At 39.1% G+C, this 22,852-nt stretch overlaps 3 protein-coding genes across 3 annotated transcripts; 1 reads left to right on the top strand and 2 right to left on the bottom strand.

Annotated features, from left to right (window-relative positions):
* Positions 1-41: 41 nt before the first annotated feature.
* On the bottom strand, positions 42-7,038 carry LOC139941243 (probable ATP-dependent RNA helicase DDX56). Its single transcript, XM_071937721.1, has 12 exons — positions 6,965-7,038; positions 5,878-6,039; positions 5,284-5,364; positions 4,775-4,848; positions 4,115-4,376; positions 3,582-3,751; positions 3,276-3,458; positions 2,704-2,832; positions 2,434-2,528; positions 1,781-2,050; positions 1,246-1,358; positions 42-1,013 (listed from the first exon to the last, which is right to left on the bottom strand). Exons 1-12 carry the CDS (start codon positions 7,028-7,030, stop codon positions 963-965), a joined length of 1,656 nt encoding a protein of 551 aa, XP_071793822.1. The 5' UTR covers positions 7,031-7,038; the 3' UTR covers positions 42-962.
* Positions 7,039-7,311: 273 nt separating this feature from the next.
* On the top strand, positions 7,312-19,193 carry LOC139941242 (putative pre-mRNA-splicing factor ATP-dependent RNA helicase PRP1). Its single transcript, XM_071937720.1, has 13 exons — positions 7,312-7,452; positions 8,259-8,348; positions 8,869-9,052; positions 9,607-9,806; positions 10,649-10,850; positions 11,447-11,623; positions 12,075-12,329; positions 12,753-13,011; positions 13,571-13,762; positions 14,673-14,795; positions 15,739-15,929; positions 16,408-16,577; positions 17,086-19,193. Exons 1-13 carry the CDS (start codon positions 7,385-7,387, stop codon positions 17,201-17,203), a joined length of 2,229 nt encoding a protein of 742 aa, XP_071793821.1. The 5' UTR covers positions 7,312-7,384; the 3' UTR covers positions 17,204-19,193.
* On the bottom strand, positions 19,190-22,640 carry LOC139941246 (BRCA2 and CDKN1A-interacting protein-like). Its single transcript, XM_071937723.1, has 7 exons — positions 22,497-22,640; positions 21,905-21,979; positions 21,608-21,688; positions 21,329-21,424; positions 20,776-20,963; positions 20,289-20,472; positions 19,190-19,944 (listed from the first exon to the last, which is right to left on the bottom strand). Exons 1-7 carry the CDS (start codon positions 22,638-22,640, stop codon positions 19,774-19,776), a joined length of 939 nt encoding a protein of 312 aa, XP_071793824.1. The 3' UTR covers positions 19,190-19,773.
* Positions 22,641-22,852: the final 212 nt, after the last annotated feature.

Genomic DNA, 22,852 nt, shown 5'->3' with positions numbered 1-22,852 from the left:
AGATAGCAAATGAAAGAAATCGATCCATGGTCACTATGAAGTGTTTTTATTTACAGTATGGTTTAATAATAACTTGTTCTTATATACTTGATACAATAACGTTATAATGCGCTTTACATTAGTGCATTGGTCATTGGGTTGCTAACATTTGGTTCATGTTGCTGCATACTGCTCAGGAGTAGCAACGGTTTCAGGTGGAATCACAGTGTTCACAAATGGTGTTAGGCGCTTTGGGGTCCATTTGTCTTGAGAAAAATGATATAGTAAAGATTGTGGTAACACCATGTAATGATAATCTCTTAAAGACTTGGGGTGGTTCTGAAAAGAACCGTTGGTTTCAACTTAAAAGTGGAAAAGTGCACAGTAAATTTATGGAGGCTAGTCTACCATACAAATATGTATTCTCTTCTCTGGTTAAGATTTAATGCACATTTCATAAAAAATCTGTGATGATACAATTTCTCTTGCTTCCAGTTGACATGTTTGAGCATGGTTTCAACTTCGAATACCACAGGCCAGTTTGTTTGAGAGCGATTACAATCACTTAAAAAAGATATTTGGCATACCATGCAACACGCAAATGCTCCGTGCAAACATGTTGAATCTCGGCACAAATTTCATAAACTTAAAAAACCTGTCTTAAAATAATGATAAGTGCTTTGAGACACCCTTAGAGCTATTCTAAAACTAGTTGGTTCTTGTGATTGATTTAGCTTGGTGTGCTACATATTTGGCAGCACAGGAGGTATACTCCCCAGGGAGCTCAGACAGTTAAAGGAATTAAATAAATGGCCCAGTGACCAGGGTAATGCTGGAGAGCCTTGCATTTGAAGCCGCTATTTTTGAAGCCACTTATTGTGTGGTCTATGGGAGATCTCATAGTCAAGCAGGTGAGGGTTCGTAATGGAGTTGACTAAAGTCCAGGTGATGGCAGAGATGGTTTTGATGGATTTTTCTGGCGATCAGGATTTCTTGAATTTGAAGCTTTTCAGAGGGTCTGCTGCATTTCTTCGCTGCAATCAAAAAAAGAAAACAAACAGTCAGGGATGTGTCTCAGTGTTTGAGCAAAATATCATCAGATCAGACCACCAAAGTTTGCTCTTGAAATTGTTCAGGTGTTGTTAGAGTCTGGGTTCGAATCCTGGTTCTAGCACTGGAATGACCTTGAGCGAGACACGTATCATACACATACACCAAAGTTAACAGTGAGAATTTTACCTTCATCAAGTAAATTCAAGAGCTTACCTTTTTCTTGGCAAATCTGGATTCTCGTGGACCTTTGTGTTTCGATTTCCGTTTCTTTGCCTCAGGTGCGCTGAAGCTTGCTCCTTGCGCCTTGTTTTTTAACGCCTTCGGCACTGAGAAGAAAAAACAAAACAGGAAGAATGGAAATTAAAAACTTGTTTTCATCTGTGACATGCATTGGTTTGCATGGTTTGCATGGTTTGCAATGACGGGAGGGGTGTAAGCTGAGGAGTCTGAGTTGGCACGCATGCTCTGTGGTCACAGACACGTCAATGACGCTTGCTGCCAAAGGTGCCTTTACATACATGTTGGCTGCGAAATGTGCCTTTACAGATATGCCGTTTGACAATGCTGAAGCCACGCCCTTTGTAACTCAGCTTCACAGCTGCTGGATGAGTAGTCTCCCAAAATATTATTATTATAACTATTATTATTGTAAATTTGTGCTGGTTCTCTGGTGTTTTAGTCTGCCAATAGCCAGTGGATAATAATCAAGGGAGGGCGCTGCGCTTCCTAAACAGGGAGAGATATTTACCTAGATACTCGGGAACATGCCTCAGATCAGAGTGGACCTTCGCAGGATGAAGTATTTTGTCGTGTCTGAGGAGCTGCATGTCTCGAGGGTTTTCATCAAAGTACGTCTTGAGCGTCTTGGAGTTGAAGATCTCTCTCTTGATCTCCATCACGCGTGCCTCTCGTACGGCAACCCGCGTCACGGCTCGCATGGCGTCCGTGCAACGGTAGCGGAAACCCTCTATCTCTGACATCTTGAACTGGTAGGGTTTAATGACTGAGGTGCCATCATCTGTTATTAAACCAATTGAAACAAATAAGATTAGTCTTCTCAAGATAGATTGACAAGAGAATTAGACCTTGAAGCTTTCAGCCCTGCATATGTCACATGTCAACATGTGATCTATTGTATACAGGCATGATATTTGGTCCTTGGGGAAAAAAAGTAGGAAAACATTTTCGAGCCTATCTATTTCTTCATATCGTGCAGGATTTTGAAAGACTTTTCATGCTATTCTAATTTTTTTAAGGTCAGCACCTTTTGTTTGGCATCATGAACAAATTAAAAGTTTGCTTGGGCTTTGACCTTCAACCTTACAACTGCAAGATCTTCCCTGTGTACCACTGTGTAGTACCACCACTGGACATATTGACATGACGGAAACCACACCTTACCTTTGACGAGGTAGTGTTCAACCTTGGCTAATGGCTCCATTTCCTTCTCACTGACGAGAGAGAGGGCAGATCCACTGGTGTCACCGCGGGCAGTCCTGCAAATCATAAGAATAGCTTTGTTATAACCCCAATTTGTTAAAATGATGAACCACCACGAAGTGTTCAGAAATGGAGTTTGAATTTATGAAAATGTTTCTGTTAAGTCTACTCCTATCCTCTGTCGTACCCTCTATAGATTCCCTTTTGTTTATCAAACTTTATTATTGTTACCTTCCCACTCTGTGGATGTAAGCTTTGACGGTTGGAGGAAAGTCAAAGTTGATGATGTTCATCACGTTCTGGAAATCGATCCCTCGAGACACGCCGTATTCTCTGCCTTTACCCTTTGATGATTTCGATCTGATGAGAGAAAACAATGAACTATAAATATCTTGGCAAGTAAGCACTAGAAGGATGGAGTTGCTTCTGGAAGGTACACAGCTGTCTCATAGCACTTAATACTTGAATACTACTTGAGTACCATTTTGAAGTGTCATACTCGTATTTGCTAGCAAAGCACTCATAGTATAATGTCCCAATAACCCAGTCTTGAGTACTAGACTAGTCGGACACCTTTGTACTTGGCAGTACCTGGTACTTGGCCAAAAAGTACCTGACTACCACTGGCAAGGAAATACCAATGTTATTTGGATGATGGTTTTACAATCAGTGCGTCTTGGCTTTGTTGACATAAGGGGGCAGTGGGCGACAACTAAAGAGGTGGAAAAGAACACAGAAATGTTCAACTGTAACCGTACTGGACCGAGTCCGTTCAACAAAGATGCAGTATCCCTTGAGCTTACTTTTTCTGTTTTTTCTTTCCTGCTCCTTTTTTGTCTGTGGCCAGAGAGGTCTCGTCTGAAGCGACAACGATGTCGTACATGCCGGTGTTGAACTGGTCCACGATGTGAGTCCTTGTGTTAACGGGAAGTTCCGAGTTGAGGGCACAAGATGGTATCGAAAACTGCTCTAAAAAAAGTTTTAATCTGCAAGACAAAGACAGTGGAGAGGTTTATTGATTTGTGCTTGTGAAACATGGATCCATCACATGGCTCGTGGGAGACAATTTTTTTTAATCACATGAGTCGTGGGAGACAAGTTTTTCTTACCTGTAACATCTATCAATATCATTGACAAAGATGATGGTTTTGCCTCTGACGAGTCGGAGTTTGAGTAATGTGAAGAGAAGAAGAAACTTATCCGCCTCGGTGCATTTAACGTGATACTGCGTCAGCTGATCTACATCTGGAAGCTGGGATTCCTCAAGTTTTAACGTTACCTGGAGACAGAGATAGGCATATTAAGTTACACATATGCATACTTCAAGATGCCTCAAAATCTCTCATAAGCGTTGCACATATTGGTGAACTATACTACCAGCAACACATTCTTTTTTCTTTGTATTTATATGCCTGCCATAGTGCCACAGTAAAAGTTTACCAGGAGGAGACCTTGCTTCCATCCTGTCTACAATGCACATACAAATGTCTGAAACTTCTCATCCATGAAGATTGAAGTGCATAACATTTATCGACTCAAATTAACATATATCTTCCCTCCAGATTACTCCATGAATGCCTGAATTTTGGGGCACTCCTAAGAGTCATTGCCAACTTGTGAAATGACCATGGACTAAACTTACTGGATTGTGTAGGACTAGTTTCTTCAGGGCAAACACCTCATCACTCAAGGTTGCCGACATGAGGAAAGCTTGGTAGATCTTGGGCAGGAAAGTCAGTAGTGATTTCAGGTCATTCTCGTAGCCGTAGGAGAAGACAAGGTCTGCCTCGTCGATAACTAGCACCTCGAGGGTGTCCTTCAGGGTGAGATTCTGAGCCTTGAGGTGGGCGAGAAGGCGACTTGGGGTACCCACAACGATGTCTGGTTTCTCCATCAGAAGGGGTCTGTCAAAATATAAGCGTTTACGGCGATATAATTGACTGTCTGTGGAACCAGCTGTTATTTCTAAAATTTGATCTGGCATAGATCTGTTAGGTGGCAAGCATGGCTTGCACTGTGTTTTGTTTAAAGGTAGCAAAGGTTTATAATGTCTGTTTTCAACAGGTGGCCATCTAACTAACTTTTAAACCAAGTTGCTTTTGAATGGACTCTTTGCATTGACATCACACCAACATCTTTTACATAAAATGAAGAGGAAATAAAAGAAAAGTCACATCAATGGTACGGGCAACATACAAGATTGGGCTAATAAGCAACCTTCATTTGCCCTCTAACCGAGGGCGCCCTACTCAAATGACATCATGCGCAAAACGTCTTTAAACACTGGAAGAAACCTACGCACCTCTGAGCATCCAGATCGGCCTGTACTGATACATCTGCACACTTGACTTCCCATGAACAGCTGCTTGTAAGCTCCTTCAAAACAAAACAAAAAGCACAATTTTTTATTTCTTAGTTAAGATAGCAAAATATAAACTTTTTCCTTCCATAATTGAATCCAGGGATGAGATTTGCCGAATGTGAACATAACTAAATATAATGATTCAATAAAATGTCCCTTAAAATTGTGTGTTTTTTGTGCAATTTCATGACAGAACACGGTCCGCTATTTTGAGAAAAAGGTTTTTTTAAATTTTTTTTTACCATCCTCTTGTTCCACTGGTTGTGTTCCAAGAGGCAAATGTAGGTTTTTTGAATCACTACTCTCTAATTTACTAAACACTATTGATCTTTTTGTGCATAAACAATTCTTGAAAAGGATAAGGAGCAATTCTAAACAACAATATTTTACGAGATTTGTAGGCAATGAGCCCCTTTAAGCCATGGCTAGGCTCTAGTCTCTAGACTCACCAAGATGTTCTTGTAGGCTTGACTGCAAAGCTCTCTTGTTGGTACCATGACAACAGCTCTAACTGCTTGCTCTCTTGCTGTCTGAGATGGAGATTAAGGCAAAAGAAATAACAAGTCTAGCCAATCAAATTAGGTCACTCATAACATCTGACCATTCAGCATCATCCAAAATGGTTTATAATAATACATGCCACCTTTTTATAGTATACAGTCAACCCTCTTACTGTCTGACCATTGAATATGGTTTTGAATAAAAAGTGCACCCTCAACAGTACATCATGAATGATGCAACTACACAGTACAGTCAACCCTCCTACTGTTTGACTGTTCAATACCATTCACTATGGTTTTGAATACACTAGATGTAGGATGCATCTGCACAGTACACAGTCAACCCTCCCACTGTTGGACCATCATCCACTGTGGTTTTGATTCTTTGCATCATACCTGCAAGTGTAAATTTTCCTCATTGTCGAGAACTAATTTATACAGTACACAGTGTGGTGTTCCAAGTCCAACAGAATCAAACAAAACATGGATTTTGATGAACTATGCTGGGTTGGTTTTTGCCCTTCGTTCACAATAGAGCTTTACCTGTTTACTTGTGAGAATTCTCTGCACAAGAGGAATAGCATAAGCTGCTGTCTTTCCGGAGCCCGTCCTTGCCCTTGCTAGTAGATCTTTCCCCTCCAGAGCTAATGGAATTGCCCGTTCTTGGATGAGGGTTGGGGTTGACCAGCCCATCTTTGCAATGGCCTACATAAAAAAACAAAGACACAAGCATTGCATGAAATATTGTCCTTTTCAAAATGTAAACATTCTTCAGTGCCGTCACGTACACTCAGTCTTGAGTCTCAAAGTACAAAGGTTGAAATATTCACAAAAGGTGGAATGGTTATATGTTTTGTGTTGTGTATAGAGACTAATGTATCACTTATAATGTCTCATATTCATTATTATTTATTCATCAAATAAGCATACTGATCACATGCCGATGTTAAGTTATATTTTAGAAAGATTTTAGTATCCTGCAACCACTTTTGAACAATATTTTTTTTTAAACCAAAAGTAAAGAAGTATCAAATTTCTACTGCCCTCCATGATTTGACTTGACTCTTGACTGAGTATTATGGGTATTATATTAATTATAGTCTTATTTTTTATAGATAATATGACTAATTTATTTCATAACAAATGAGACAAAGATTATAGATACAGACATTTGCCAAAAATTGTCATATGATTTAAGAGGATGAAGGAAAATATAATTGAAATTTTATAAATATTCTACTTTTTTTTTTAAATAAAATTAAAATTGTATTATTATTTATTTATTTTCAGCCATGAGCAGGTGGATACTGCATCCAACCTCGTCAGATCTTATGGACTTAACTTATAGCCAATCAGAAAAAAACAATCGCCATTTCACATTTCACAGTTCACATTAAAAAAGAAAAACATGATTACGCAATATGAAAACAAGAGTTGGGGCGGATTGGTTTTATCTCCTACAAACAATACGAATGTTGGGGCGACAAACTCGAGCAACTAACTCCATATTTTGCAAGGAATAAAAATGTGTTTTACAATAATTGAAAAAACAAGATGGACCTTTTAATTTAGAGCAAAATCTTTGTGAGTTACTTTTACTACATTGTCTTTGATGTGTAAAGATAATTACCTTTAAAATTCGGTCATCTAAGCCCATTTCATGAAAGCGCAAAACTTTGTCCATGGAGGCCGCCATCTTGACTTTTTACTTTGACGCACATGTTCATCCGGGAGTTTTGTTTTAACACATTTTTTTACCCTAGTCTAAATACGATCAATTTCTTGTGGTTGTTTTTATTCTACGATTGAAAAAAACTCAATATTTCAAACAATTTCGATTAAAAAGTTTTTAATGATTTTATAAAAGCAATATAGTGCTTGGTTTTTTTAACTGACAGGAATTTTGATCTTTTTAGATATTTTTCATAAAACGGAAAATGAAAGAGGCACTATGAAACTAAGGTAAATCACTCGCAGTGTGGACGTCGTAAGTCGCCGCACTCAACGAAACGAAACTGTTAATTATTTTAGTCTAAAATTATCTATAAATATGTCAAAACGACGATTAGATATCAATGATTCTTACTCAAAGAAACGATCTTCAGATTCGGAATACAGGTAAGGAAGTTTGTGTTGAATTATTCTGTCTTTGGAAGTTATTTTTTGATGCATGTTTTCATGTCGGCCGGCTGTTCGTCGTGTTTTTGTTCACAAGTACGTGTGTGTGTGCAGTGAATCGTTCACTGCTGAACTCTACAGTTTTTCTTTTTTTTGTAGCCGACGTTCACTAAAGATGTCAATAACTTGCAAAAAAAGTATCATAGAATTTAGATAACAAGTTAAAATCAATTCAAATGCGATCTTTATTGCCAAAGAAAGTGTATCTTGAATGAAATATGTCTCACAAACTGATTGGAATTTCTGAAGTTTCATGCACAAGTCCCAAAAATGTGAATAAGGGACTTTGTGGACGCTTGGTGGCAGCAGACTTACCTGCTAAAAAACTCCATTAATCTTGGTAAAGTGCGCAAACTCAGAAGTACGTAACCAATGGAAAATTACTTGGTTAGTCTGATGCCACAAAGTCTCCCACCATGGCCGGTCCTGGAAGGTTGATACAAAAAAAAATTGTTTTCGTAAAATATTAAATGTAAAAAAATAATACAGATTTTGTAAATCCTGTAGAATGCATTCCATGAACATCCTGTCAATTATTGTTGTTTAAACTTGTGCGTGCAAGTTTACAAGAATTTGTGTGCACAAATTGTACTTCTACTTCACTACTTGGCAAAGTACCATGATGATGGGATATCACGCCAAGATTACGCACTTTTGTGCTTCATTTCTTCTTTGCACTGAATAACTTCAATCAATATGTAACAGTCTCATGATGATTCTCAATTACTCATTACTTCTTATTACAGAGACCGTGATAAAGACCGCGACCGAGATGACAGAGGAAGATCTTCTGGCGGAATTACATCCGCTCCTCTTTCTATACCATCTAGTGCAAGGTATAGCCCTCCACTCTTGACAACATGCCTGAAATTACACTGAGACCATGGAAGCAATAGCGTTTATTGTCCTGGTCTTGGCCTTGGTGCCCTTTAAAAGTTTCCCTTAGCCTTGAAGATTTTCCAAATGGAAGTGCCCTTTACAAAATGAAAATGGCCTTGCCCTATACAAAATGAAATTCCATACCCTTGGGTCCTAATCTAACTGCAACCTGAACACAAATTTGAACTTGAACTTTAGCTTTTATGAATAGAGAATAAATCATTTTATTAACAAGTCCAACACTATAGTTACTTGATTCAGCATGATTATCAATATCAAGTAAGGCTGCTGCTACATAATCATGTCCCTCTGTTAAATTGGTAAGCCTTCAGATAGGTTTCTTCTTTTGCACTGTCCAACATTTCCTAAACTTTACCTAAGCCTTCCAAATTTTAATTTGCTTCAAATCCTTAGAACTTATCCAGTAAAGTTTAAAAAAAAATATAACATGATTATCTTTCTTTAATTGTCTTCTAGCCGGCAGAACAACCTTGGCATCAACCCTTACAGCATGGCTCCCTATTCAATGCGATACCATACTATACTCGCCAAGCGACGCACACTTCCAGTATGGGAGTACAAGGTTAAGTTCATGGAGATGCTAGATAAGTACAAAGTCATGGTGCTGGTCGGTGAGACGGGCTCCGGAAAAACAACACAGGTCAGTGGCTTGGTTTGAATCGAAAGTCTGATGTGAAATGTTCGGTTTAACCATGTTAACCCTAACTCGGTGTTTATATCTCCTGGTGGGAGTTTGCCAAGTTCCCTGATGGGAAGATCATCTAAACAAACAAACAAACAAACAAACAAACAAACAAACAAACAAACAAACAAACAAACAAACACCGACGTGTGATAAACAAAATATAATGTCCACAGATTCACATTAAACTTATACCGTTTGAAGATTATGATAGTAGAAAGCTTACCTTAAAATATTAGTTGCTGAGGTGTTGTAGCTTATGAGATATGAAAAAAACATTGTTACGAAAATATGTTTTACATGCTGAAATAGTTTTTGTGACTACTCATTTCTAAACAATTACAGCACCTCGGCAAGTAATATACTTTAAGGGAATCTTTCTACCATCATTATCTTCAAACTGCGAGTTTAATGTAAATCTGTGTACATTTTGTTTTGTGTCCTACAAAATGTACCCAGACCCTTTAAATTCTAAAACCCTAATGAAAACACTTTTACTGTTTCAACTCCAGATTCCCCAGTGGTGTCTTGAATACGTCAGAAGCAAGTTTGCAATGTCCAACAAGAAGGGAGTTGCCTGTACACAGCCCAGGAGAGTGGCAGCCATGAGCGTCGCTCAACGTGTCTCAGATGAGATGGATCTGGTTATAGGACAAGAGGTTGGCTACAGTATACGATTTGAAGATTGCACTAGTTCCAAAACACAGCTCAAGTAAGTGGATCGGACTGTTGTTTTGTATGGGATTTTTGTAACTTTGGGATTTTTAACTTCATGTTTGGCATTTTATGAAATGAGGAATTCTGTTTAACATTCTAGAACAACTTAGCCCTTCTATATATTTGGTTTGTGGTAACATCATGTGTGTATCTACTTGCCAGGTAGAATTTTTCTTTAGAGAACTGTCTTGCTTCATATACTCCTATAAACTTGGCCCTTGTCGTGAGCCATCTTTACACCTTTTATTTGACATGATGTAGTGTCCGTAAGCTCATGCCTGAAATAAGCCATTTGCAAGTAAGACCAAAGTGGTCCCAAAAATGACAAGACGTATCTGCGATTTGCACGGTCTATTGCCAGTCTTCACAGTCCCGAAACCACAAACCACAGATTTTGCTGCTTGTGTTCCCTTGCTTTCAATCCTCGGGTGGGATATATCTCACAGACGTATACTGTCTATCAAAGAACCTGTCTGATTGATTGTACCTTTACTTAGTGTGTACATATTTGGCAGCACAGGCTTTATTCTCTCCAGGGATCTGAGATGGTTAAAGTGAATGGCTTTAATGGCCCAGTGACCAGGGGTGGATTTCACAAAGAATTAGGACTAGTCTTATCTCGAGTTAGGACCAGTTACTCGTCCTAACTTAGGACTATCCATGCAATTTATATATCTCCTAGGACTAGTCCTAAGTTAGGACTAGTCCTAACTCTTTGTGAAATCCACCCCAGGGGTACTAATGTTGGAAGCCCTTTGAGACGCCCTTTGATAGTAGAAAGCGCTTATAAAAAACGATTTATTATAATTATTATCACTCATCTGAAATCACCTTCAGATACATGACAGACGGTATGTTATTACGTGAGGCCATGACTGATCCGCTGCTTGAGCGCTACGGAGTCATATTACTCGACGAAGCTCACGAGCGTACACTCGCCACCGATATTCTGATGGGTCTGTTGAAGGAGGTAGAGAAGCAGAGATCCGACTTGAAGGTTGTGGTCATGAGTGCCACGCTAGATGCCGGAAAGTTTCAAGTGAGTCTCTTGGAATTCAGTTCACTTTGTTTCAAGATCCAGTTTATTCCACAGACATCCACAATGTTAGAATTTTGAAGAAATATTGCTGTATAAATGTAATGCACTTTCACATGATTTCACAGTAGATTGTGTAGTTTTAAGAACTTAAGAGCCAGTCAGAAACAATAATAAGAACCCTGCACTCAAGCTCTGGTGTTTCTGATCAGCAGGATATCGATTCGATTCTAGGTTGTGACACTTATTCCCTTAAGCAAGACACTTAACTATTATTGCTGCAACGTTTGGATGGGACGTAAAGCAGCTGGTCCTTGGTGTTGTGTAATGCATGTAAAAGTACCCAGTGCACCTATCTTAAAGAGAAGGGGTTGGCCCATGTGTTTCTGGTTTGATTAGCAGCATATTGTGCCACAGCATCTTGTAAACCATTACATGGTTCTATGTTAAGAAATAGGTCTCGTGTTTCAACACGTAGCTCTGCATACCTTGCAGGAAAAAATACTGGGCGCTTTAGGAGGTGTGATAAAATGCTATTTAAGAACTACATCTTGTTACAAAGAATGGCTGTAAACCCACACACATTATTGCCCTTGCAGGACTACTTTGATCATGCACCTCTAATGACTGTACCCGGCCGTGCACACCCTGTGGAGATATTCTACACTCCGGAACCAGAGAGGGATTACCTAGAGGCAACTATACGCACTGTCGTTCAGATCCACATGGGAGAAGAGATTGAAGGCGACATCTTGCTCTTCTTGACTGGACAGGAGGTGAGTATGGCGTGCCTAGACAATTCTCAATACTCTCTAAATTATTCACGTCTGAGTCAGATTCCCGCCTGGTATTTGTAGTTGACAGACTGTCCAGGCCGAGCGGTCTAGGGCGATGGACTCAAGTTCTGTAATTAACTGAATGTGGGTTCGAATCCTGGCCTGCTCAATCACGACACTTGTGTCCTTAAGTAAGGCTCTTGAATCATAGTTGCTTCTCTTCACCCAGGAGTACAATTGGGTACTGGTGAGAGCTGGAGAGTAACCTGTGATGGACTGGAATCCTGTCCAGGGGGAACGGAAAATACTCTCAGTTGTGTAATCTGCTTTTAAGTTGATTGTAGTTATCTCAGAGGATTTTTTCCTGACTGAAGTATTTCTGTCTATGGTTCTTCTGATAAAAGGTCCAAGGTTTATTAACAAATCTGTATTTACCTATGGTGCCTAACAGGAGATTGAGGAAGCTTGCAAGCGTATAAGGCGTGAGGTTGAGAACCTGGGCAACGAGGGCGGAGACATCAAGACCATTCCACTCTACTCCACCCTGCCACCTGCTCTCCAACAGCGTATCTTCGAGCCGCCACCACCCAACAAAGCCAATGGTGCCATCGGCAGGAAGGTGGTTATTTCAACTAACATTGCAGAGACTTCGCTCACAATCGACGGCGTTGTGTTTGTGATTGACCCTGGATTCGCCAAACAAAAGGTTAGAATACTTTGACACTCTTCATGATCTTTTTCATGGAGTTTCAAAGTACAGCACTCCTTTGAATTTAATGTGGATCTATAAAAAGGCGGCATTCATTTTTCTTGATCATGAAACATCGTTCATTTAAGCATGATCTTCCTTATGTATGTATGTGTGTATGTATGTATAGTTCATAGTTAATATTTCAAATTTATTTCCACTCAATCATTTAAAACGACAAAGTATAACATAACAGGAGGAAAAAAACCCAAGCATGTTGGATGGAGACCCCCCAAATGTGTGTACATACATCTATGAGAAAGAAAAATGTATAGAATATACTAAAATAATTGAAGACACACAAACTAGTTACACAAGAAAAGACACAGTCTCAATGATTGGAATTAATCATTGTTTTGCTTTGTCAATGAACCTATACAGGTGTACAACCCTCGTATCAGGGTAGAATCTCTCCTGGTGTCGCCCATCAGCAAGGCCAGTGCCCAGCAGCGAGCTGGTCGTGCTGGTCGTACCAAACCGGGCAAGTGTTTCCGTCTGTACACGGAGAAGGCGTACCAGACAGAGATGCAGGATAACACCTACCCGGAGATCCTTAGGTCTAATCTCGGCACGGTTGTCTTACAGCTGAAGAAACTTGGAATCGACGATCTGGTTCACTTTGACTTTATGGATCCACCTGGTAAATATAAATATGGTGTCAAAAATTCACTATTTTCTTTCTTTGACCCTTTTCACAAACATATTAACTAAATCACTGTGCTATAGATGATCTCACTCAAAGTGACAGGGTTGAAAATTGTTTTCTTTTAATTAATATTTTAATTATTTATTTTATATTGTGTCTATTCCATAAAATAATCAGAATTCAGATTTGTTAAAGTCTGTTGGGATAACGGGAAAATGCTGTCACTTTTCTCCAAACAAAATAAGTCATGCTCTTTGATTTTCTTCTCTAGCACTGATGATACTGTGCCCAAAAGTGCTTATGAATCTACAACACCAGGAGGTGGAAATGCTATCATTTCAATGTCCCTCCAAAGGGGTTCCAGTTTAAACTTTTTTGTCAGCACAGACTCTCACCCCTGCTTTGACCGACAGTGCCCTTGAAAATGCTAAACAGAAATTTACAATTTCCTCAAAGAGTGCCCTTTACTTCGTAGAAAATGCCTTAGTGCCCTTGTCTTTTAAAAATGAAGCATATAGGGCTACAAGGCTAACCATGACTTGCTTTCTTTCAGCCCCTGAAACTCTCATGAGAGCGCTGGAGCTTCTGAACTACCTCGGGGCGCTGGACGACAACGGAGACCTGACAGAGCTGGGTTCAATGATGGCGGAGTTTCCGCTGGATCCACAGCTAGGGAAGATGGTCATCGCCAGCGCAGACAACAACTGCTCCAATGAGATCCTTTCCATCACGGCCATGCTGTCAGGTAATGCTGATGTGAAGGTGTGCAAATGCAGATGAAAGTGTGTGGATTTGAGATAAATATTTCCTAGTTAGGCGTTTCGGTAACTCTTACCGTGTCAAGAAATGTGTGTGGATGTTTATGCAAACTCATTAGTGGTGCTTTGTTTTGTGTGGATTTGAAACGAATGATTCCTTGTTAGGCGTCCAAAATGGTGACCCCAAAATGCCTTGGCGTACCTTGTCAAGAAATGTGTGCGAATGTTTATGCGTAATCAGTTAGTTATGCTTTGTTGTACATGTTCTCTGAAAACTGAGCGTCATCAAGGACTCAAATTTTGGTAGTTTAAGCGAGGTCCACGAAATAGTTTTTACTTTGTTTTTTTTCTTACTACGCAATTTGGGGAATTCATAATAGTTTAAACTTGATGTTTTTGTGATATTGAACTGAAAAAAATACACATATATTTTGTTTGCGTTTTGCCCTGAATTTTGCCAGTCCTGATTTTAGACCCCGCTTTCAGTCCAAATTTTGTGAGTGAGAGAAGGGGATTTGTGTTGGTGTGCGCAAGAAATCAGTTTCAAACTTTTCTAAAATTCAAATGAGAAGCTATTGAAATGAGCAGTGAGAAGATTTGAACAGTTGTGGACACTCTATTAGCTTAGATTGAGCTGTTTTGGATGAGCAAAGCAGAATCAAACCATACAATTTCGGGTTTAAACATGAAATAGTTCAAAATCTGTGTCTCTAAGAAATTACAACGACCCCTTCTTGTTTAAGTTTAGAGGGACCGTCGTCTGATACGACCCACATGGTTGACTTACAACCCCAGCCGATCTCGTGGCTGTAGCTCCCTAGGTGTTCTTGGGCCTCCTTATACTAAACGGGGATCGGACGGTCGTTTCTTGGCGGCCACCACCCAACATTGATTTAGTTCCACAGTGTTTTCTGCGACCGAACGAGGCCAAGAAGGCAGCAGATGAGGCCAAGATGCGGTTCGCTCACATCGATGGGGATCACCTCACCATTCTCAATGTCTACCATGCTTTCAAACAGAGTGAGTAGTACCTGAGTTCTTTTACAGTTTTTGTGAAAGTTTGTCCTTTGTACTGAGGCATTTTCCACCTACTTAAGGATGTAGCCCTCCCTTAAACTCCCTCAATATGTTCTTTCTTTTGAGATCCTTGTCCTCCCAGCTACCTTCTCTTTATAGTCCCTCTATCTTTTTTTTGTATCTTTTCCTCCTTACTTTGTCTGTCAATCTTGCTACAGCCGGGCTTGAATTTGGAGCCTTAAAGGCAGTGGACACTATTGGTAACTACTCAAAATAATTATTAGCATAAAACCTTTCTTGGTGACGAGTAATGTGGAGAGGTTGATGGTATAAAACATTGTGAGAAACGGCTCCCTCTGAAGTGCTATAGTTTCCGAGAAAGAAGTAATTTTCCACGAATTTGATTTCGAGACCTCAGATTTAGAACTTGAGGTCTCGAAATCAACCATCTAAACGCACACAACTTCGTGTGACAAGGGTGTTTTTTTCTTTCATTATTATCTCGCAAGTTCGATGGCCGATTGAGCTCAAATTTTCACAAGTTTGTTATTTTATGCATATGTTGAGATACACCAACTGTGAAGGCTAGTCTTTGACAATTACCAATAGTGTCCACTGCCTTTAAACAAAATTTTGTCACTAGCCCAGAAATATCTTACAAGACCAGAATCAAGATGAGGAAAAACTGTCCTCACAGATAAACACAGTTTTATTATTAGGACCATCTTGTCTAATTGAAAGATATTTGTTGGACACACCATGATTTGTTTGTTGTTCAATATTACTCAGTACGGTGTCATTGTTCAATTGAAAACCACAAGACCACCAAACTTTCTTGTAGATCTGCTACATGTCCAGCCAGTTTACATTTTTGTGTGTAGACTTATGATGTTCTGTCGTTAAGTCATGCTAATAAGTTTTGTCTTGGTTTTTTTGTGCTGAGCAGACAATGAGGATGTCCAGTGGTGTTACGATAACTTCATCCAGAGTCGATCATTGAAGTCAGCCGACAACGTCAGGCAGCAGTTGGCCCGCATCATGGATCGTTTCGCTCTGAAGCGTACCAGCACAGACTTCAACAGCAAAGACTACTACGTCAACATCCGCAAGGCTCTCGTCTCCGGCTTTTTCATGCAGGTAAGATTACAGCATTTGCGTCCGTCCGAATTCATCCCTAAATACTTAGAAACAGGCCTGTGATTTGTCAAATATCTTCTTTGCTTTGAAGTAGGTGGAAAAACAATTAAGGGAAGAAAGACAAAGCTTAGAGCAATTTTCCTGATTTGTAAGCACGAGTTTGTAAACCTTTTGATGTATGTGGGAGGTATCAAGTCTAGAATAAGGGGCAACCAAGGCCCACAGAAAATAAAATTCTGGAACTTTCACAAACATCACATCTCATCCTTATTCTGATTTGCTAAAGACCACTTTTCTTTCTCCGCTAATTTCATTTCTTTTCTATATTGTATTTTAAGTTTTTAATGTGTACATGTGCAAATGTTTTAATTCTGCCTCTGGTCGCGAATGCATGTTTAATTGTGAAGAAAACCATTTCCCAATAAAATTAAATCAAACACAAAATACCAAATTATTCATTACCTTGCATGATTTTTAGGTAGCTCATCTAGAGCGAACAGGGCACTATCTCACCGTCAAAGATAACCAGATTGTACAGTTGCATCCCTCTACGTGTCTGGATCACAAACCAGAATGGGTGCTGTACAATGAGTTTGTCCTGACTACCAAGAACTACATCCGTACAGTGACGGACATCAAACCAGACTGGTAAGACAAGACTTCAAATTCAAAGTTTTGCAGTTTTAAAAATGAAATGTCCTTGTCAACCCAATTACTGAACGTCCTTGTTCTGTTTAAATAAAAGATGTTTGAATTTTTTTCTCCTGATGGATTTTGATTTATTATGCTGTATCAAAATGTGAACACTTTTTGAGCCTCAGAAAAAAAGAAAACAAAACACTCTTTGCCTAGCAAGAAGTTGATTTGATGTTTTGTAAATCTATTTTTACTGTAGGCATATCTTGGTGTAATTTTAAATATTTTGCTGGGTTTTTGACTGTAATGAATTCTTTTATCAGCCTTGCCTCACTGTCTATTTATATTTTATATTTTCTATGAATATCTTTGTGCGTATGTATTGTTTCATTATCGTTCCAGTTTTTGTATTAATTAATATTTGTAATTGCCATGCACCTTTGAAAAGCAGTGTTTCATTGAAAAGTTCCCTTGTCTACAACACTGGTTAACTCTTAATGCTCATTCTATTTCTCCTTAGGTTGATCCGAATCGCTCGTCAGTATTACGACATGAGAAACTTTCCCGACTGCGAGGCAAAGCGTGTCCTTGAACGTATCATCGCCAAGGTACAAGCGCAAGAGTACTCCAAGCAGTGAGCAGTCCCCTTACCTCTACCAACCATTTCAATTGGCGCCACCAACAACTTTATGCAACCCAAGCGGTGAGCACAGTCCCACACAGTAATCTTAGCTCCACTAACACCGACATTTCAATTGATGACACCTTTTTGGGTCATCTTTATAATAAAACAGCAACTATTGGCATTCTTTGTGATATTGGTTTCTACTCACTACAAGAAACTGGCCAACCTCATTGTATGGGAAAGAGACTCATGGTAATACCAAGCAAAGTACAGTACCAGGTAGAATGGCTAAAAAGTAGTATAAGCAGAAGGGGGAGAAAAGATAGAAAAGGGGATTCATCTCCTGCAAGGTTAGAAAAAAAGTATCAAATTTGAAGGGAAAAAAATGTAAATACATTACTGCAATGGCCCACCAATACACGTTTGATGATAAACAAACATAGTTGAATTTTACCCCCTGCACTCCGCTGTAATACATATTTAAATTATTTGGGAATCTCTTTTTGTCGGAGATAAAAATTGTTTAAAGTTGAGTTTGACAGTGTGCCAGTTTGGTTCTGATGTTAAGAAATGAGCAAGTTGACTGACTATGCTAAACATGTGTTGTTTCTGATAGTGTTAATTGTTTTTACACTCGTAGTAATATTTGCTTGACAATTGTGGGTTGTAACCACCCTAAACAGATGGGACACACCTCCAGCTGATCACTAGGATGGATTCTTGTCCCAAGGATCTTTTCCAAAATTCGGCTTGGGTTCTGGCTTCGGCTCTGTACCTGTCATCAAATTTGGGGGAGTGTTTATTTTGCAAAGCTTGAACCCGGCGCTGAGTTTTGAAAAAAAGTTCTTGATCTATTTTCTTGACAATGCAAAAAGCGGAAATTTGCTTAGCAAGCATAAATGTGAAACAAAGGGGTACCAGTCTTTGTCCAACGGGACCAGCATCATTTTGAGGAAATTTATTAAGGATTTGCTGATCGGTGGTGTAATATGTATTTGCCAAAAGTTATAATTAGTAACTGAAACAGTTCTTTGTTACAACCTCAAAAATGCTAGGATCAAAGAGGTTATGCGAGTCTCACTTGCAACCTAAATAACTAGACAAATTAATTTCTGTTTGGATTTTTCATATAGTATATAATTTACTGTATAATTTGCCTAAAACATCACCAACATTCTTATTATTATTAATGGAAAGATGATGCCCACACAATGCGGGCTTCTATATCTCAAATGACTATTGGATATTTGGGTGTTTTTTACCCTTACATCAATTTGTATTTGATACTTTCCAGAGTTCTGTGGAAACAAAATCCACAGGCAAATATAGCTTGGGTGGGATTCGAACCCACAGCCATTGCCATTTAAGAGCAGATATCTTTTACCGCTAGGGTTAAAACCAAGTACATGTAATACTATTTATTATTGATGCAAAATTTACAAGTTTAAATAAACGTTGATTGTTCATTCTTATTGCACCTTTTTGAAACCACAACTTTGGCTATGGCTTCAAATGGGACTTCAAACAGTCAGATAGAGCTCAAGCATAAGCCGCAGCCAGAAGCTTAAACCCAAGTTGAAAACAGTGTTTCAAATATTATATTTATTGTGGTTTGCATTATGATAATGGTTCATGTAACAAATTTCATGGCAACATTTCACTGATCCACTTCACAAAACCAATTGCTCATCAAAATATATTTCATAGACAAAATTTGACACCAATCAGAAGTGATAAATACATCACATAGTTATTTGGCCGGTAACCAGTGCAGCTGTACGAAATTGCCCCTTGGCAGGTAACCCTATCCTTAATGAGGTAGCCAGTTGGGCGACTGGTGGGTGAATATACACCCCCATGCTTTTGTACCCAGGTTGGCTACTAACTCAATGGTCTGTTATGGCCACCTTTCAATACTGTGTAAATATGGTTTTTCCCTTATATTAAAACTGAGCTTTGTAGAATTAAACCAAATAGCGATGGCACTGAAGAAAATAACTTTACTTTATGTATGTTTTTATTTATTTATAAATTGTCAGTTATACACCTTAAACAAGTTGACTACATGTTCATTAAAGAATCTTGGCCTGATACTTCACTGAAGCAACACTAGAGACTATCACTGTTTGCCCCCGAATCAAGTCTTAATACCCAATGATTGAAGTCAGTAACTGACCTCAAAGAAATGTCTTTTAGATTTGTGATGCACTTGTAGCGTCCTCATTCAAGTGGGGGAAAATTTGGGGCACCAACATTTAAAAGGGCACCAAGGCAATGAAGTATCAGGCCTGTATTTCCGTAACAACAAAATTACATTTTAAAAACTATGCACAAGTCTGAATGCGGGCTTTTACAAAAGTAATCTTTAATTTTCGATTTGTGCATTAAGGAACTTCATGTGGATTTACTCTATGAATGAAGGCAACTGAACTTCAAAAAACCAGGTTCCGTCGTTGATTTCCATACAGTTTCAGATGGAGGACTTCACAACCGACACAAAGATTTGAAAAACTCTTGTAGTACTAAAAGTCCAATCTTGAGATCTCTGTTAAGCTGTTTGTCAGGCCTTTTTGTCAGGGCTTTTCAGACTGTAAGATTCTCTTCTATTTGTGACAGAACATCTGAGATGTGAGATGCAGGTACGACCATAACAGTCCTGTATGTTTTTAGTTCTGTGTCGTCAAAAGACCAGGTACCAGCTAAAGCAGTGTCACTCTCCTCAGAGACGGGGTAGTTGAATGATAGAACAGCAGCCTAGAGAGGGAAGCCAAAATAAAATTACAAATTTATAAGATTAATTTCAGAAAACAATGTTGCCTGCAGAGTACAATCTTGAACATGCAGTTCATTTTATTAGGGATGGTTTCCTTGAAGAAGTGGAGTGTGGGTTTGAGTCCTGGTCATGGCACGTGTGTCCTTGAGCAAGACACTTCACCATAAATGACGTTACAAGACATCATTGCTCAAAATTATACAAAATACAGAAAATACCCATCAATACACAAAGAACAGAATGTACCAAAACATAATAACCTGAGCAGAGGGCACAAATATCTCTTCTACCTCTAGCATTTGATGACTACTTATTCCCAACTGACCTTAAGAAAATATTCATCTTCCGCATTAGTGAACATTAATTCACTCTGCATCTGTTGCTGAGCCCCTTTCTTCTTCTTCTTGCTCTTTGTGGGCAGGCTGTTCTCCCTATAACTCTTGCAGATGAGCAGGAAGTAGTCAAGCTTGAACTTGGGGTTCTTTCTTGATGCTAACTCAAGGTCTTTTCTGGAGGAAAGTAATGGCAGGCACAAAGAGAGGTTGTTAAACTACTGGTTCTTCTCAGAACCACCACAGCTTATAAGAGATTTATTACACTGTGTCCCCGCTACCTTCACTTGAAAGAGATAAAATAAAAAACTGCAAGGGTTGAAAAGAACGCAAAGTAGTGCCTTCTAATATTGTGCTCAGGGCGCTAACAAGAAGAAAAGATTTTAGCGAGTTCAATTCGTGCCCCAGAACAGTTACACAATTTTCCCCCAAAACTGATTTACAACCATGTTGCACCGCCACACAACAATCCATACTTACTGCAGGCTTTTGTGAAGGGGCGGGGCTAGCTGAGGCGGAATATTAATAAACCTCTCGTTAAGAAGGAGGCCTACGCTGTGCTTGGGGTCATCAATGATCCGAAGTAACTCCTCTCTCTCTGCGGCTGATCCACATTTTGAACATCTCTCATCCAGAAGACTCCGTACACTTTTGATGCAATTTTCCTCCTAAAACAAACAATAATCGGAAACAATCTAAATAACCAAAGTAGATATTGATACAGTAAACCGAAAAAAACATTATGACTCCACCATACATTGGGTGCATTCGTTTAGCTTCCCTAGGTTGACCCGGTCTGCCCCGGTACCTTCGAATGGCATTGACGGGGCTCACCCAGGTCAGCCCCTAGTGCCCTGAATGTGGAGTGGGTCACTTGGGGTGACCTGAGGTGCATGCCGTCACCACGAGAGGGCGAGTGTGTCTTGTTCGATTAGCTCTTGTCAGGGGCTCACCCGAGTGAGCACCGCGGGGTAGACCCTGGGAAGCTAAACGAATGCACCCATTGCCTCAAACCACAAGTCGTAAGTCTTACCCTTTTGTCTGAGATGTTGATGACTGAGATGAAGCCATAGATGTTGTCATCATCTTCACTGGAATCACTCTCCTCCGCCAATTGATCCGCACTTTGCTACAAGTAAAAGAAAAACTGGTAATGAACTGAGCCATACTGAATTGATGTAATAAAATTGCATCCGGGAAGACAACTGTTTTTGGTTTCAACCCTTACACAATTCAAACTAACCACTGATTACTGTGCAAGCTCGATGGTCTAGAGGTGTAAACAGTTATGGGTAGGTCTTACATAGCTCACCTTGAGAACGCTTCCAACATGATTCTGTGATAAAACCAAGTTGGTCATCTCCGATAAATTAACTTGGCTCTTCAAGAAAAGCTGCAAAAAACAAATAATACCCAATTATCATAAAAGAAGTAGTGTTAAAGAGGGGAGAGTTTCAGTAGAAAAAATAGGGTCACCACACATTCTGTGCATTTGAATGGTTTCAGGTGGTTAATAAACTGTCTCATTTTGGAAAATGATAAACTACTTTTGAAAATTTTGAGGTTAAGTCGTCATTTGATAGTGATTTCACAACAAACCAAGTCTAACCTGCAGCAGTAACCTCTTGATTCCATGGAAGTCATCTTCTTGCGGTGGCAAAGCTTCGAACTCAACTTGGATTTCCTGTCAGAAAAGAACAGTTTTGAGGGTAGGTATAATTTTATGGTGACTGTGAGCAACAAACACAAGTGTAAACATTCAGTCACAGCTGGGATGGCTGGATTATAAATCCATTAGTGTTGATGTGTGAACATGTCAACATAACAGGTCAATGGTGAGTAAGGTTGTCCTACTTATTGATAGGGGCACGTGTTTTTTTATGAGCATTTTAAATGAAAAAAACCAAACTTATTTAATAATTTTTAACAGACTTTAATTTAAAAAAATCCTTTTCCTAAACTAGAAAAGATTGCCCAAAATCTACAAAATATCTTTCATATCTATAATCCCATAACCTAAATAACAGTAGCACTATGACCATGAGACTGAGTTAGTCCCAACATTTCACTTCATAGTCCATTTGTTTCGGTCGCTCCCATGTGCTTGTGTGTACACACGTGACACATGCACATGACCTATGTCCGGAATCTGGACCACAAGACAAACGCTCTCACATCATGTAATTTTGTTCATGAATCACCTCATTAAATTCTTCATGTGGTGAATCGTCATCATATCCCTCTTCGTCTTCGTCTGGACTCGAATCATTGTCTTTGTCTTTATTTGGTGGACCTTCTTCGTCTAGATTCTCCTCAACACGTCGCTTTTTACCGTAAGTCGCCATCTTGGAATTAATTTTGACTCGTTCACAAATATTTATACATCTAAACTGCAATACAAGATATATTTATTTTTAAGAACTAGTATGAAAAATAATATATTTCTTGATTTTTTTCTTAAAATGATGTTAGATAGGACAATAAATGTTTGTAATATTGTACTTTACAATCTTTAAAAAAAATAGTATTTTTGGAATAAGTTATGAAACGACGGCTG

The sequence above is a fragment of the Asterias amurensis genome, chromosome 8, assembly GCF_032118995.1.
Source record: "Asterias amurensis chromosome 8, ASM3211899v1".
Classification (NCBI taxonomy): Eukaryota; Metazoa; Echinodermata; class Asteroidea; order Forcipulatida; family Asteriidae; genus Asterias; species Asterias amurensis.
Note: the sequence above shows the minus strand (reverse complement) of the source record. Positions and strands in the feature narration are given on the sequence as shown.

Coding starts and splice junctions, on each gene's coding strand:
- LOC139941243 (XM_071937721.1), bottom strand. CDS start 7,030: ATGGCGGCCTCCATGGACAAAGTTTTGCGCTTTCATGAAATGGGCTTA. Junction 4,377..4,774: donor GCCGATCTGGATGCTCAGAG/GTGCGTAGGTTT, acceptor ATATTTTGACAG/ACCCCTTCTGATGGAGAAAC. Junction 3,459..3,581: donor GATATTGATAGATGTTACAG/GTAAGAAAAACT, acceptor TTTGTCTTGCAG/ATTAAAACTTTTTTTAGAGC.
- LOC139941242 (XM_071937720.1), top strand. CDS start 7,385: ATGTCAAAACGACGATTAGATATCAATGATTCTTACTCAAAGAAACGA. Junction 7,453..8,258: donor TCTTCAGATTCGGAATACAG/GTAAGGAAGTTT, acceptor TTCTTATTACAG/AGACCGTGATAAAGACCGCG. Junction 9,807..10,648: donor AGTTCCAAAACACAGCTCAA/GTAAGTGGATCG, acceptor AATCACCTTCAG/ATACATGACAGACGGTATGT.
- LOC139941246 (XM_071937723.1), bottom strand. CDS start 22,640: ATGGCGACTTACGGTAAAAAGCGACGTGTTGAGGAGAATCTAGACGAA. Junction 21,425..21,607: donor ATGTTGGAAGCGTTCTCAAG/GTGAGCTATGTA, acceptor TTTTACTTGTAG/CAAAGTGCGGATCAATTGGC. Junction 19,945..20,288: donor AAGATGAATATTTTCTTAAG/GTCAGTTGGGAA, acceptor TTCCCTCTCTAG/GCTGCTGTTCTATCATTCAA.